Source organism: Drosophila willistoni (genome assembly GCF_018902025.1).
Source record: "Drosophila willistoni isolate 14030-0811.24 chromosome XL unlocalized genomic scaffold, UCI_dwil_1.1 Seg141, whole genome shotgun sequence".
NCBI classification, from domain to species: Eukaryota; Metazoa; Arthropoda; class Insecta; order Diptera; family Drosophilidae; genus Drosophila; species Drosophila willistoni.
Window position 1 is genome coordinate 5,089,429 of NW_025814052.1, and position 12,985 is coordinate 5,102,413.

At 39.4% G+C, this 12,985-nt stretch overlaps 5 protein-coding genes across 6 annotated transcripts in view; 3 read left to right on the forward strand and 2 right to left on the reverse strand.

The window, feature by feature from the left end:
- Window positions 1-253: 253 nt before the first annotated feature.
- Window positions 254-1,015, forward strand: LOC6648929. The gene is made up of 2 exons (XM_002071422.3): window positions 254-344; window positions 405-1,015. The coding sequence occupies exons 1-2, from the start codon at window positions 276-278 to the stop codon at window positions 978-980; spliced, it is 645 nt and encodes a 214-aa protein (XP_002071458.2). The 5' UTR covers window positions 254-275; the 3' UTR covers window positions 981-1,015.
- Window positions 1,016-2,295: 1,280 nt separating this feature from the next.
- On the forward strand, window positions 2,296-3,065 carry LOC6648930. The gene is made up of 2 exons (XM_002071423.4): window positions 2,296-2,379; window positions 2,450-3,065. Exons 1-2 carry the CDS (start codon window positions 2,311-2,313, stop codon window positions 3,023-3,025), a joined length of 645 nt encoding a protein of 214 aa, XP_002071459.1. The 5' UTR covers window positions 2,296-2,310; the 3' UTR covers window positions 3,026-3,065.
- A 282-nt stretch (window positions 3,066-3,347) lies between these two features.
- On the reverse strand, window positions 3,348-4,068 carry LOC6648507. Its single transcript, XM_002071424.4, has 2 exons — window positions 4,017-4,068; window positions 3,348-3,938 (listed from the first exon to the last, which is right to left on the reverse strand). Exons 1-2 carry the CDS (start codon window positions 4,056-4,058, stop codon window positions 3,375-3,377), a joined length of 606 nt encoding a protein of 201 aa, XP_002071460.1. The 5' UTR covers window positions 4,059-4,068; the 3' UTR covers window positions 3,348-3,374.
- A 599-nt stretch (window positions 4,069-4,667) lies between these two features.
- Window positions 4,668-6,120, forward strand: LOC6648508 (inosine-uridine preferring nucleoside hydrolase). Its single transcript, XM_002071425.4, has 2 exons — window positions 4,668-5,024; window positions 5,097-6,120. The coding sequence occupies exons 1-2, from the start codon at window positions 4,803-4,805 to the stop codon at window positions 5,937-5,939; spliced, it is 1,065 nt and encodes a 354-aa protein (XP_002071461.1). The 5' UTR covers window positions 4,668-4,802; the 3' UTR covers window positions 5,940-6,120.
- Window positions 6,121-6,548: 428 nt separating this feature from the next.
- LOC6648509 (glutamine-dependent NAD(+) synthetase) overlaps window positions 6,549-12,985 on the reverse strand; it is a 30,933-nt gene continuing 24,496 nt past the window's right edge. For both annotated transcript variants that reach the window (XM_023179461.2, XM_002071426.4), the window contains exons 3-6: window positions 10,053-10,395; window positions 9,875-9,964; window positions 8,326-9,759; window positions 6,549-8,250 (exon numbers count right to left, since the gene is read on the reverse strand). In XM_023179461.2, coding sequence (XP_023035229.1) covers window positions 7,566-8,250; window positions 8,326-9,759; window positions 9,875-9,964; window positions 10,053-10,198 — 2,355 coding nt within the window. In that variant the 5' untranslated portion in view covers window positions 10,199-10,395 and the 3' untranslated portion in view covers window positions 6,549-7,565. The remainder of the gene's footprint in view (window positions 8,251-8,325; window positions 9,760-9,874; window positions 9,965-10,052; window positions 10,396-12,985) is intronic.

A 12,985-nucleotide genomic window follows, 5' to 3' on the forward strand; every position in this document is an offset into this window, starting at 1 on the left:
ATCGACTACTATGTCAGCATTTCATTCCCCTCTTCATTTGATTTATTCATTCGACTGTGCCGCAATTTGTGTACCTTTGCAATTTTTCAATTGGTTCAACTAGCCCAAATCAAACTAATCAATGCTAAGTGCATATCAACCGATAATTCGCCTATCTCTGTATGTTTGCGATAGCACTTGAACTAATCGAAGTGATTTGTTTGCCGCTTTCTATATAAACAGCCTTCCATGAAAGAATAGCAAGCATTCCGTAGTGAACTGTCTGCAACAAAAAAATGAAAGCCATAACTCTTTGCCTACTCGTCCTGGTTTCCGCCAGCTGTATGCTGAGCGCGAGCGTGAGTGTAAGTGAATCCTTCCCATTCACATTAGCACATTTATGATCATTCTACTCCCTCTTGCAGGCCAATGCCGTGGACTCCGTCGTGTTCGATGATGAGCAAATCGATATGCTCTTGGCCGAATTGGACTCCGCTGAAGATCAGGATTATATGGACATTGAATCGTATGGTTTCATTCTCTCCTGCAAAAAGATTTTGAGAAAAGCCCTCAAGTCGATTCGCGGAACCAATTGCATTCTGAAGGAGGTTGTTGCTGTTTTGGACGCATGCACCAAATATGTGGAGGCAATCGATGCATGCGGTGTGGCTGTTCCCAAGGATGTGGCCAAAATCTTGGCCAATGTGAAATCCATAATAACTATTTGCAATAACATTATCCATGCCAATTCGACTTACTGTGACACCACCGCCGAAGCCGAGGCCGACTCTACCACCAGCAACGTTTCTACCTCTGCCAAGTGCTTTACCAAAGTCTTTGTGGCCACCATGAAGTTGGTCCGCAAGATCAATGTCACCTTGAAGTTGATGGCCAAATTGCCTTCTGATACCAGCTCCTGCTTTTTGGATGCCACCAATACGGTGAAGACAGTCTTCAATAAATTCTTGCCCAACATTAATTTGTGCATTGATTCGATGTAAAAATTGAATAAAATAAACGAACATTTATGAGCAAACATCTCTCTTTAAGTCATTAATCAAATAGAGGGGCAGAACAACAGAGGAGTTCAATCAAGTCGTACGAATTAAGCATTCGATTTATTATCAGATTGAACACCCTCAATGTGAATTTACGTACTAACATAAGTATTTTACTTACCTATGAAAAGATAATAAAATATTTTTTTACAAAACCGTGCAGACAACGAACGTAAGGAATTTTTTGTTTTAATCCAAGGGGGGGGGGGAAATATCATTTAGAAAATATATCAAAAACTCTTAAATAAGCCATATATAGGTTCACAATATTTGAAGAAATCTTGACTACCAGCTACAGAGTTTAAAGTTTCAAAACAATGAAGTAACTAAGTCGTTTTGCCGACTTCGGTATACCATGCTATGTATCTCGCTGACTCCTACAAACACTCTAATGCCTCGAGTTCTCTCTTTTGGCACACCCAGCGAACAACGTTAGTAGGTATAATTTGGATATTTTGATTATTAAACTCACCCTAGTAGCACATGGTATAAAATGGATTTTTTAAAGACTCTAAATAACTCTACTCGAATAGTCATGCAACCTGGGCCGATCATCCGGGGTATTTTGGCTAATTCTTAAAACAAATGAAACTGATGAGGGAACGGCAAAATGGTTTATTCTGCCTATTAACTATCGTTTTGAGATTACAATTGTTTGTGGCACATTTTGAGTATAGTTAATTGAACTTGACCTATCTCTCGGATGGACAACAAAGGCGCGTGCAGAGCAATCATTGTGGCGATCAAATAGCTAATAATATAGTATTTAAAGGCATACGTGACAAACAGACAGATAAAGGGAAGCGTCTACCTCATATAAATATGTACATATGTACATATATACATATATAGCCTATTCATATCAATCAGCTTTTGGACAAAGTTTGTGTAGTTTGTTTAGTGTATATTATAGAGAATCGAAACGAAACGAAATGATCTGATTAAATTGACATGCCTCGGGGTTCTCTAGATAAGTAGGGCAAACGGACTTTGGGTGATTTAATTAAATCGCACAAGAATATATTTGCCGACCAAAACTGTGTGATCGTCCGCTGTCATTATGGGCTTTAGAGGGGTTTTTGTGATTAACTTCAATTGATTTAACTAGCCCAAATCAAACTAGTCAATTCCAAGTGCATATCAACCGACAATTCGCCAATCTATGTATGCGTAAACACTTGAACTAATCGAAGTGATTTGTTTGCCGCTTTCTATATAAACAGCTCTCCATGGGGGACTAGCAAACATTCCGTGTTGAACTGTCTGCAACAAAATGAAAGCCATAACTCTTTGCCTACTCGTCCTGGTTTCGGCCAGCTGTGTGCTGAGCGCGAGCCTGAGTGTAAGTGAATCCTCCCCATTTACATCATATCAATTTTTTCTTTGTAATCATTATTTACCCATTCTTGCAGTCCAATGGTGTGGACTCCTTTGCGTTCGATGATGAGCAAATCGATTTGCTTTTGGCTGAATTGGAATCGGGGGACGATCAGGAATATATGGACATTGAATCTTATGGTTTCATTCTCTCCTGCAAAAAGATTTTGATAAAAGCCCTCAAGGGGATTCGCGGAACCAATTGCATTCTGAAGGAGGTTGTTGCTGTGTTGAAGGCATGCACCGATTATGTGGATGCCATCGATAAATGCGGTGTGGCTGTCCCCAAGGATGTGGCCAACATCTTGTCCTCAGTGAAGTCCATGATTACTATTTGCAATAACATTATCCATGCCAATTCGACCTACTGTAATACCACTGCCGAAGCCGAAGCCGATGCTTCGTCCAGAACAGTTGCTACCTCTGCCAAGTGCTTTACCAAAGTCTTTGTGGCCACCATGAAGTTGGTCCGCAAGATCAATGTCACCTTGAAGTTGATCGCCAAATTGCCTTCTGATACCAGCTCCTGCTTTGTGAATGCCACCAATGCCGTGAAGTACGCCTGCGATAACTTCTTGCCCAAAATTGATTTGTGCATTGATTCGATGTAAAAATGGAATGAAATAAACGAAAATTTATGAGCAAACCGCAGCAAAGCAAATCGCTGACCAATTCGTTAACTCTGCCTTACCAAAGTCTTAGCCTTTTCTATGCTTTTCGATTGCTTCTAGTTGGCTCCGTATGAAATTCTGTATACCTATATCTTATTTGGTATAAAAGTGCCCAATTATAACTTAAAATACGTTAAATTCAGTTGGTAAAGATTCTTTTGCACAACTTTTGGCTATTAATCATTTGGAAAGACAAAAAAACGTAATTCTACTTTATAATTTATTGTTGTTTTTCCAGATCAAAAGAGCCAAAAATTGTAAATAATGTTCATAATTGACTTGAATTTTATTAGGAAGTCAATTTGGAGCACGTCTTTATATTTTGGGGAAACTGAGTATAATATGCGGTCAACGTGCTTACCGCATCGTTGACACAGCTAACGGCATTCGGTCCTGTCTGTGGTATCTTTTTGGCCAAGCTGATGGCACTCTTCACCTCCTTATAGAGTGAGAATATTTTGGCCAATGCCTTGATGGCACAACTACTGGTCACCTTGGCCACAGCCGATTCGGTATCAGCACAAACATTCGACTTCAAATTAATAATATCGTTGGCAGACTTAATAATCTTCACATTGGCATTAATCAGATTTGTCACATCTTTACTTGCCGTCACTCCGCAAAGAATGACATTTGAATTGAATGTCAAGGCACTAGTCTTTATACCCTCCACCCATTTAATGAGGCAATTGAAACCCTTAACAGTCCGTAGGCAGGCCTTGATAACCCACCAGGTGGAAGAGAATATGCCAAAGGATTCGGCCTCAATACCTTGTAGTTGGCCGTCATCGGTATAGTCGAATGTCTTCAAGGGCAGATCCTCGCTGGGGTATTCGTAGACAAGTGCATTTGCCTAAAAATTAGAGGGGCAACAAAACAAAATAATATTGATGTTTCTTCATTAGAACAACTACCTATTTATAGGACTTACACTGATCAGGCAAGCCAGAAGCACACAGAGAGTGAGTTTCATATTGAATGCTTTTGTTTATAGACTTCTTTAAAAGTTTTTGTTCAGGCCTTTTTATAAAGAATGAGTGTTTCCGTCACGTTGGCCATAATACGATAATGCCAAACAATTCACCCCATATCTAAATACATTCTCATTGTTTATATATTCTTGAGCTTATTGCCTATTGATGGGTCATCTTATCTATTACCATTTACACTGTAAATAAAATTTCATATAGCCTTGAAGAAAATTTCTTAAAACAAAAAAATTATAGCATACTTTTCGGCAAATGCCATTTAATAATTATTTTCTTTATCAGTATAGTAAATAAGTGCTAAGACCTACTATACGACGTTTGGGCACAGTTTGAATTTAAAAATTAAGAAAACTTAAACTTATTAAATTTTTGAATTAGCCTTTTTTTAAATATAGTTTATAATTATTTTTAGCACTAAAGTTCTAAAACTGCTTCAATTTCTAAGATTTTAAAATTGCAGTCAAAATCTAAAAATTTGTGAAATATTTGAAAACAAACAACAAAAATTTCAAAACAAACGATCCTAGAAATCAAAGTCAAGTTATTAAGTGAGATATTAGTTGGCCATTACAGTTTTATCAGTCACATATATAATTTGAAATCGGTTGCGGAATATCCACTTAAAAGAGTCTTTACTGTAACTGGATATGCTTGCCTATCGATATCAATAGTGCGCGGTCCATTGCAGTGCGATCAGCTGGGAATTCGTTGACTAAAGAGAGGAAAACATGGCCTCAGCAATGCCAAGCAAATCCTATGTGGTCTATGACTGTGACATTGGCACCGACGATGCCTGGGGCTTGGCAATGCTCCTGAGGGCCGAACAGCATCTAGAGAAACGGGACAAGAAATTCCAATTGGTTGCCATTACATGTGTCCAGGGCAATACGGATGTGGACAATGGCACACGAAACGCCCTGCGAGTACTCCACACACTAGATCGCCTTGATGTGAGTATAACTAGGAATTGAAGAATTGGAAGTCACAAATGTGTATATATTGATAGTTTTTGTGCGTCTTAGGTGCCGGTTTACAAGGGTTGCTCCGATCCGATTGTGCCCCGCAATTGGCAACGTCAAATGCTTTTCCACGGTTCCGATGGTCTGGGCGATGTTGGTGACTATCCGCCGGTGCAGGAGGAACGTTACCAATTGGAAGAACATGCCGTCAATGCCATGTATCGTTTGGCATGCCAGTATCCCAAGCAAGTGGATTTTATCCTCTGCGGACCATTGACCAATTTTGCCAACTGTATTAATATATATGGTGATAGATTTCTGGATAATTTGGGCAGCGTCTACATAATGGGCGGCAATTTGCAAGGCAAGGGCAATATAACCAAAAGTGCCGAATTCAATTTCATAATGGATCCGGAAGCAGCGCACATTGTGCTGGAACGTCTAAAGAAACCAGCTCTCATATTACCCTGGGAACCGTGTATCGATGGCGAATTTGGTCTGACTCTTGATTGGCGTCTAAATGTGCTGGGCGGATCTGCTGCAGAGCAACCGTTCATTGATCTATTAAATCGTGCCGAAAGTTCCGTACTCCTGTCCAAAGGTTTCACCAAGTGGCTTACCTGTGATGCCCTGCTAACCGCCGCCTACTTACTGCCCAAACTAATGATAGCCGATGAAAGGACTTACTATGCCACCGTGGAGCTAACTGGTGTCCATACACGCGGTCAAATGGTGCTCGATCATCTGAAGGGTCGTCGTCTCGATGATCAGCATGGCAAACCCATGAATGTGAGGATCATAAGAAAACTGAACGGTGAGGCCTATCGCAAGATTATATCCTGGACAGGCTGGTTGAAGGATGTTGAAGATATAGCTCAACTATGGGAGCAGGAGCAATCCCTATAGAATACACAGACAACACAATATTTTGTTATACACAAAAAAAAAAAAATAGTTTCGTGTATATATATTTCTTGTTTTTTTTTTCGATTTCATTCAATGTACTAAATAGAATGCGAGTGTTTAACAGAGTTGTTGATCGTTGTAGTAGTGCAATAAAATCTATATATATTTTTTGTTATACATATATATACGGAGTTCTCTATAGTATGTATGTATGTGGTTGACTAACTACATATATATGTATATATATTTTTATCTAAGCAAAATATGTGTATGTCCTTTAAGTCGAAGGCAAATTTTGTAAGTCCAAGAAAGTTTTAGTATAAAGTAAAGCCAGAGAGATCTACACATAAACATATCTAACACAACATTTTGGATCTTAGCAAACATCAATCAATTTATGAAAAACTACATCATTTTTCTATGCCTATCAAATTTTGTAAAACATTTTGGTGCATTTGAAAAGTATTTGTTAAAATTTTGGTATTATCTTTTAGATTCTAGAAAGAAAACAAAAAACAATCAGATCAATTAGATAATATATACCTATATATGTCTGTATATATTGTACTACCGATCATTCCTAAGGCAGTTATTAATAAATTAGTAGTATTTAGTAGTAGTATTTTAATACCAATAATTAAATTTTCAAAAATCGTACTTAATTAAATAAACTGATTTGCCATACCACATTGATTAATATAGATAGATAGTCGATGGTGTCTCAAATATCGATTGTAATTATGTATATATAAATTTTTTGATAGCCACCTTTAAGGTAAAACATATAAGTGCATGGATTGATTGATATGAAATTTGTGCTAATCGCCTTAGTATATCTCTATATATATGTATATATATATATATTAGTAATTTCCAAGCATTTCTTTAGTAAAGGTTTCATTTCTTTCACTTCTAGATACTACAACGAATTTCATGACTAATCATTATTAGATTCAAGATAGGAGACAAAATTTGAAAGTCGTGCAAGACGAATAAATTGAAATTTTTATATATATATATTAGTATATATTAAGATAAAGTCACAGGATATTTAATTTAAGGAATATGGCTTTACAAACGTTTGTTAGACCCGTTAAGTCAGCGAAATAACACCCAGAATAAGAGCACTTGAGCAAAATTGTATAAAATTTACTATGGAAAAAATGAACTTAATTGTGTGGAATATACGATTATCATCTTGTTGAGTTAGCGGGCCTTAATTGACACGACTTTTTACTTTGTATTCTCTTTGTGTTTGTGTTTGTATTTGTGTGTTTAATTGACACAGTTTTGTGCAAGAAATTTGTGGTTTGTGCTCAATTTAGTTGCATAGCACCTAACAAACAAAAATTGGATTTTTATTTAGCCTTACAGATTGAGACGCGACAAGAAAAACGAAACGATAAACATGCCACTTGTCGAGCTAAAGCAGAAGGACTACTATGACTATGACTAATATTTTGATCTTATGATTAATGTATTAGAATTATGCAAGAACATACAGGGAATAGTCAATGGCAAAGAAAGAAAATCAACAAAACCGAATCGAATTTTAAATGTAATTGTAACAATTCCAAGTGCAATGTCTCGGCGATTAGTTGATGATGATGATCATGATGATGATGCCTAGACTGGTATGCCAGTGCGATCCTTAATTTTGCCCAACACATTCACATGAACCTTGGAATAGCCACTGGGCTTCTTGGCAAGCGCTGGCGGCATGGCAGCTGTAGAGATGCCGCCGCCCACGTCCAATGACGCAGAGGCCGATGACAAAGGCGATGAGTGTTTAGAATCGTCCAATTGTGAGCCAGTTCTCTGGGTACTTGACAGCATTAGATCATCGCTGCTTGGCCGCAGATGACTGGGCAGGGACGATGGAGTATAGATGGGTTGCAATTTCTCTACCTCATCGTCAATGGCCTTGAATTGCCAACTCCAGTTGGCGCGGTACAAAAATGGACGATGATCGAAACGATTATCGTCGGGGCTATAGGATTCGGCATGCACCGATGGTGTTAGCACTGTCATTTTGTGCCGATTGATGGCATAGCAACGGAAGAAATGTTTCACCTTATCGGCCACCTCCTTGGGGCTTAGATCACCCTTCCATGTGGCCACCAGATGACAGAACATGCTGTATGGACCGCAGAATGATTGCTTACGCAATCGTCCATATTGGCTCAGCTCAGCATAGGTCATGCCCATGTCCTGTTCATCGGTTTGCAGCAACTCGCCGTTCTCCTGAAGTGGTTCCAATTCGGCTGTAGGCGGAGCATCTATTATCGACTCCAACACTGGAAGATTATATCTGGAAAAGGAAAAAGAACCAAAAACAAAGTGTTTAGAAATTGTTATCTGAAATATCTTTCAGATATCTTCTTACTTATCCTTGGCATAGATCAGAAAACGCCGCAAATCAGTCTTGCTAATGCCACCAATGGGATTTATATCGGCCGATGAGCAATCGTATTTGGTTAAATAACCCCTCAATGACTCATCCACATTGGCCGAGCCAAGAACAAGCAGACCGCCAGGACGATTTCTCACCCAAAGCATGAGCTGAGCAAAAATATAGGCCAGAACCATGCGAATTCTCGATTGAATATTCTGCAAAGCCAAATTTTGTCGAGCACATCCGCCCTGGGTGCGAAATCGTGGCGTCAAACCGGTCACGGCATTGAAGATGCCCAAGAGGGCATTCACTGCCAGATCGATGCTGATCTCAATGTGATAGCTACCCAATTGATTGGCCAATTGGGCAGCTCGTCGTCGTGTCTCCTTGCTGCTATTCACGCTGCCCATGAAACAGGTCACCAAAAGCCGATTGCAGAGTGCGGCCGGATTGTCTGGCGTGTAATCCGTGTCGGCTAGAATTTTGCGAATATCGTGCAGCACCTGGGCATCGCCTAATTGGACGGCATGGACAATTTGACGACACATCGAATGGACAATTGTGGCCGAGCTGCTCGAGTCGACGCCACCACTGAGGGGCAAAAAGAAACCACCTTGTCCAGAGCGACGTAGGTAATCCCAAAGCCAGCATGCCGGGCCCAAGGCGATTTCCTCCTCGGGCGTATGGTTTGGAAAATTCAGTGGCGGCGTCGATGTCTTAAATATATCACTGTGCGTGGACATTTCAAAATCGCAATGAATTCGCGGATAACTGGCCGCTCCAGCGGCAGCCGAGCAACGTGAACGCTGACTGACACGATATGCCCGTATCTCCTCCAAATCGATAGTCGCCAGTGTTACCTCCACATCCTGCAGAGCAAATTGCTGGCCACGAGCCAGGATATCGCCATTCAAGGCAATTGCCGAGCAGCCATTGAAATACACTCGCTGGCCATCACAACCGCGTAGATTACTAAAGAGATAAGCACCGCCAGCTTTAAAACTGGCATTCCTTATTAAATCGGTGGTAATGTGAGCTTTACGCAATTCCATATAGCTGCCCGAGCCATTCACTATCAACTCGACGCCGGCTAGCGACATCTCGATATGCTTGCTACGCACATTCCACAATTCTTCGCAAATCTCATAGCCCAGACATGTATCCCGGGTGGCAATGACAGCATCTCCAAAGGGCACTGTCCGCTGGCCCGTATGTTCCGATATCAGCCGTGGCAAGAGATATTCCTCCGTTTGCAACGATTTCGTCCAGGCGGTAAACCAGCGAGATTCACGATAATTACCATCATCACACAAGGCCATTTTGGGGCGAATCAGCAATAATTGGCGATTGAAGAAGGCAACACGGCAATTGTAGGCCACATTGCGATGCATCACAGGCATACCGACATCGACCAGCATATTCTCGCTGTAAATGGTCAAAACTTTCAATTAGCAAGTAACAAATAGCGAGTAATCAATAGCGATTAGCGAGTAACTGGTAACATCACACATTCCATTCCATATCAAATTCAAAGTCTTACCAAATGGGCGACATCATAATTTCCAAAAGCGTCTCCCAAGAATGTAGAAATGTATCCGGCTCACGAAAATGATCTTCACAGCTATAGCCACTGTTTGGGAGTAGAAGATATATATGTACATATGTATATACACTGTATGTATACTATATGTATTTAATCTCATTTTCATTTTACTTACCACACTTCCAATTCGGGCCCAGTGCGATAGCTGGCTCCCATATCTTTAGCTTCCAATATTGATTGCAATATTCTTGCCAGATTCCCTTCAAAATCCAATGCCCATTGATTTAATGTGGACACAGCCACTGTGATTTTGCGACCCATCTTTGCAACGTCTCAATTTATATTTCCTTATGTTTTATATGGGTTGATTTTAACGTCACACAAATGATCCTTTGTTTTGTTTTATTTGAACTTTTTGTTTTGTCGGTTTTATGTTTTTTCTTTTTTTTTGGGGGTTTTTGTGTAATAAACTTTTTCGCTTTAGTTTTATTGTCAGTACGAAAATCGGCAGTTATCAACTGCAGTAAAAAAAAGAAGAGAAAAAATATGAAGCAAAAGATAAACGAGACTTTTAGTAAATGATTTCAATGCAGTTGCAATTAATTTGATTGCCAAACAACAGCAAACGCAGTTCTTCGACTTTGCTTTTGTTTTTGGTTATTTGAAGCTTTCGTCGGTTGGTTGCTATTGGTGGTATGGTTCTATTGGTGTGTTGCTATTAGTGGTATGGTTCCATATATCTGGGTTATTGATCAAACAGCGGCTAAAACAACAATCAGTCAATACACATACAAAACAAACTTTAGTCCGCTGACGTAGCCGGCATTCTATAAATAAAACTATCAACGCCTATTTCTGTGCCCAAAATGGCGATGAAGACGATGACAATGACGAAGACGACGACGACGCTGACGATGACGAGGACCAAAAGGATGGAAAGGATGGCAAAAGATGAACCTTTAATTCAAGCCACAGAGAAAGATATCTACCTCAATGAAATTAATAAAATGTTTTTAACAATTTCTATAATAATTTCAATTAAAATTTTAATTCTATAAGATTGCCAACTTCCTTTTTAGTCTAACCAATTTGTGATGTAAATATACTTTTTTTCAAAGGGTATAATAAAGGCCAATGCCAATATAATGAGTTCAAGTTGTAAAAGAAGCGGCAGCAAAAGAAAAATGATTCATAACAAGTTACCAAAAAAGAACGATGATATCATAAAATGCGCATAGTTAGTTACATTGGCTAATTAGGTTGTTCGATAGATAAGAGCGGCATTAAAACTTATTATGATTTCAGACAAAGTCTAAGTATTAAGAAATTAGCAATCAATTTTTGACTGAACAGTTGAAATTTAAGACCAGAAACCATTTAAATTTATTAAATTTACAAAATATACATAGGTATGTGTATGATTTTGTTCTTTTTGACGGCTTAGCTAAAGCTATTTTACCCATGTGTCTCATTTATGGATACAGCTTTGGCACATGCTAAAAATTCTATGAGTTATCTCTCTCACTCACTCGCTCTATCGCTCTCTCTCTCTCTCCCTTTTTCTGAAAACATCGAAGAAGTTTATGCAAAAAAAAAAAATGACTTTAAAGACACGCAACACGCACACCAGAACTTCTTTTTGCTTTCCCCCAAAACTACCTTGGGGTGTGATGGGTTTTCCTTTTATTTCTTCTCTTTTTTTTTTTTGCAAAAAAGTTCAAAGTTCACTTTGGTGCATATTTCATTTGATAGTTTGATGGCTGACAACCTGCCAGCCTGTGTAAAAACAAAAAAAAAACCCAAACTTCTCCCCCTCCATCCTTTTGGGCATATTAACGCGTCACAAAGTTGCGTTTAGCAATTTTATTCCCTCATACCTTGTGTTTTACACCGTGTATTTATTATTCATAAGGTAGGTAAGATGGACTATATAGACAGCATGGGAGAACTACCTCATTCGTTGAGGTCGAAACTGGGTCTGAAGCTGAAGTTAAGGTTCAACACAAGACTAAGGCTGTCTCTAAAACTGAAGCTGAGGCTAAGACGTTTTTCCAAAGTATCTACAAATTTTAGCATTAGATCAGTTAGAGATTCTCAAAAACTCTGCATCTTACGAATTGAAACTTGAATGTTAAAAGTTATTATATTTTAATATAAAATGCTTACGAAGTATCTGAAAAGTCGAACATTTGCGCCACATTTCCGTCAGGTTGTCGTGGGTATGGTTGTGGGTGTGGCAGTCTTGTCAGTGAGCTGCGTGTCGCAAGCCAAATGCATTGAACTTTGAACCGTAGCGGTCAAAGTGCAGCACAATCACAGAGAAAAGGAGTGAGAGAGAGCAACTAGAAACCAAAAAAAAAAAAAGAAGAGCTACAACTAAAGGAAAAGACTCGCTACGCTTTGTGGTAGAAGAGACAAGGTGACGGGAACTGGGACTGGCATGTGTAGTGGTAGTGGTGGAATGGGGGTGGTAGTTGGTGGCTGTTGGCGGGCAGATGACAGAGGAATGAAAGTTTTGCCAATTGGCAGCCAATTTTAATGGCACATAATCAGCAGCCTGAAAAAAACTCGGGAATAAGCCCACATAAACACACTCACACACACACACACACACATAAAGGGTGCATCGTTTCCAAAAAAAAAAGAAGTTTCCTCGATCTCACCTTAAAAAAAATTGCAAAAATATTTAATCAAGGAGGAGCAGCAACTTGAATTGGCTGAATGGAAAGTTCACCTAAACTGACCAAAAGAACGGACACGTTAATCCTCTGGGAATTGGAGAGATATGTGCTTAAAAGATCTACATAAATGGTCTCTATTCCTAAGGAAAATCCATCGACACCACAAAGTGTCCTTCTTCAAGAAGGATTGCTAGCCTGGTTAGCAGGACAATTATTATGCTAAAGCACCCTGTATGTTAGAGGAATGAAAACTCACATGATATGCATTATATTGCACACGCTACGTTAGTTTGCAATGGGTTCGGATTCGGGTTCGGGTTTGGGTTTGGGTTTGGGTCACGGGACATTAAATATAGGGGACAGAGGTGAATATGGAGCTGGAGAGGAACACGTAGTATGCCATACTGCCCTAGTGTCATCCATTCAC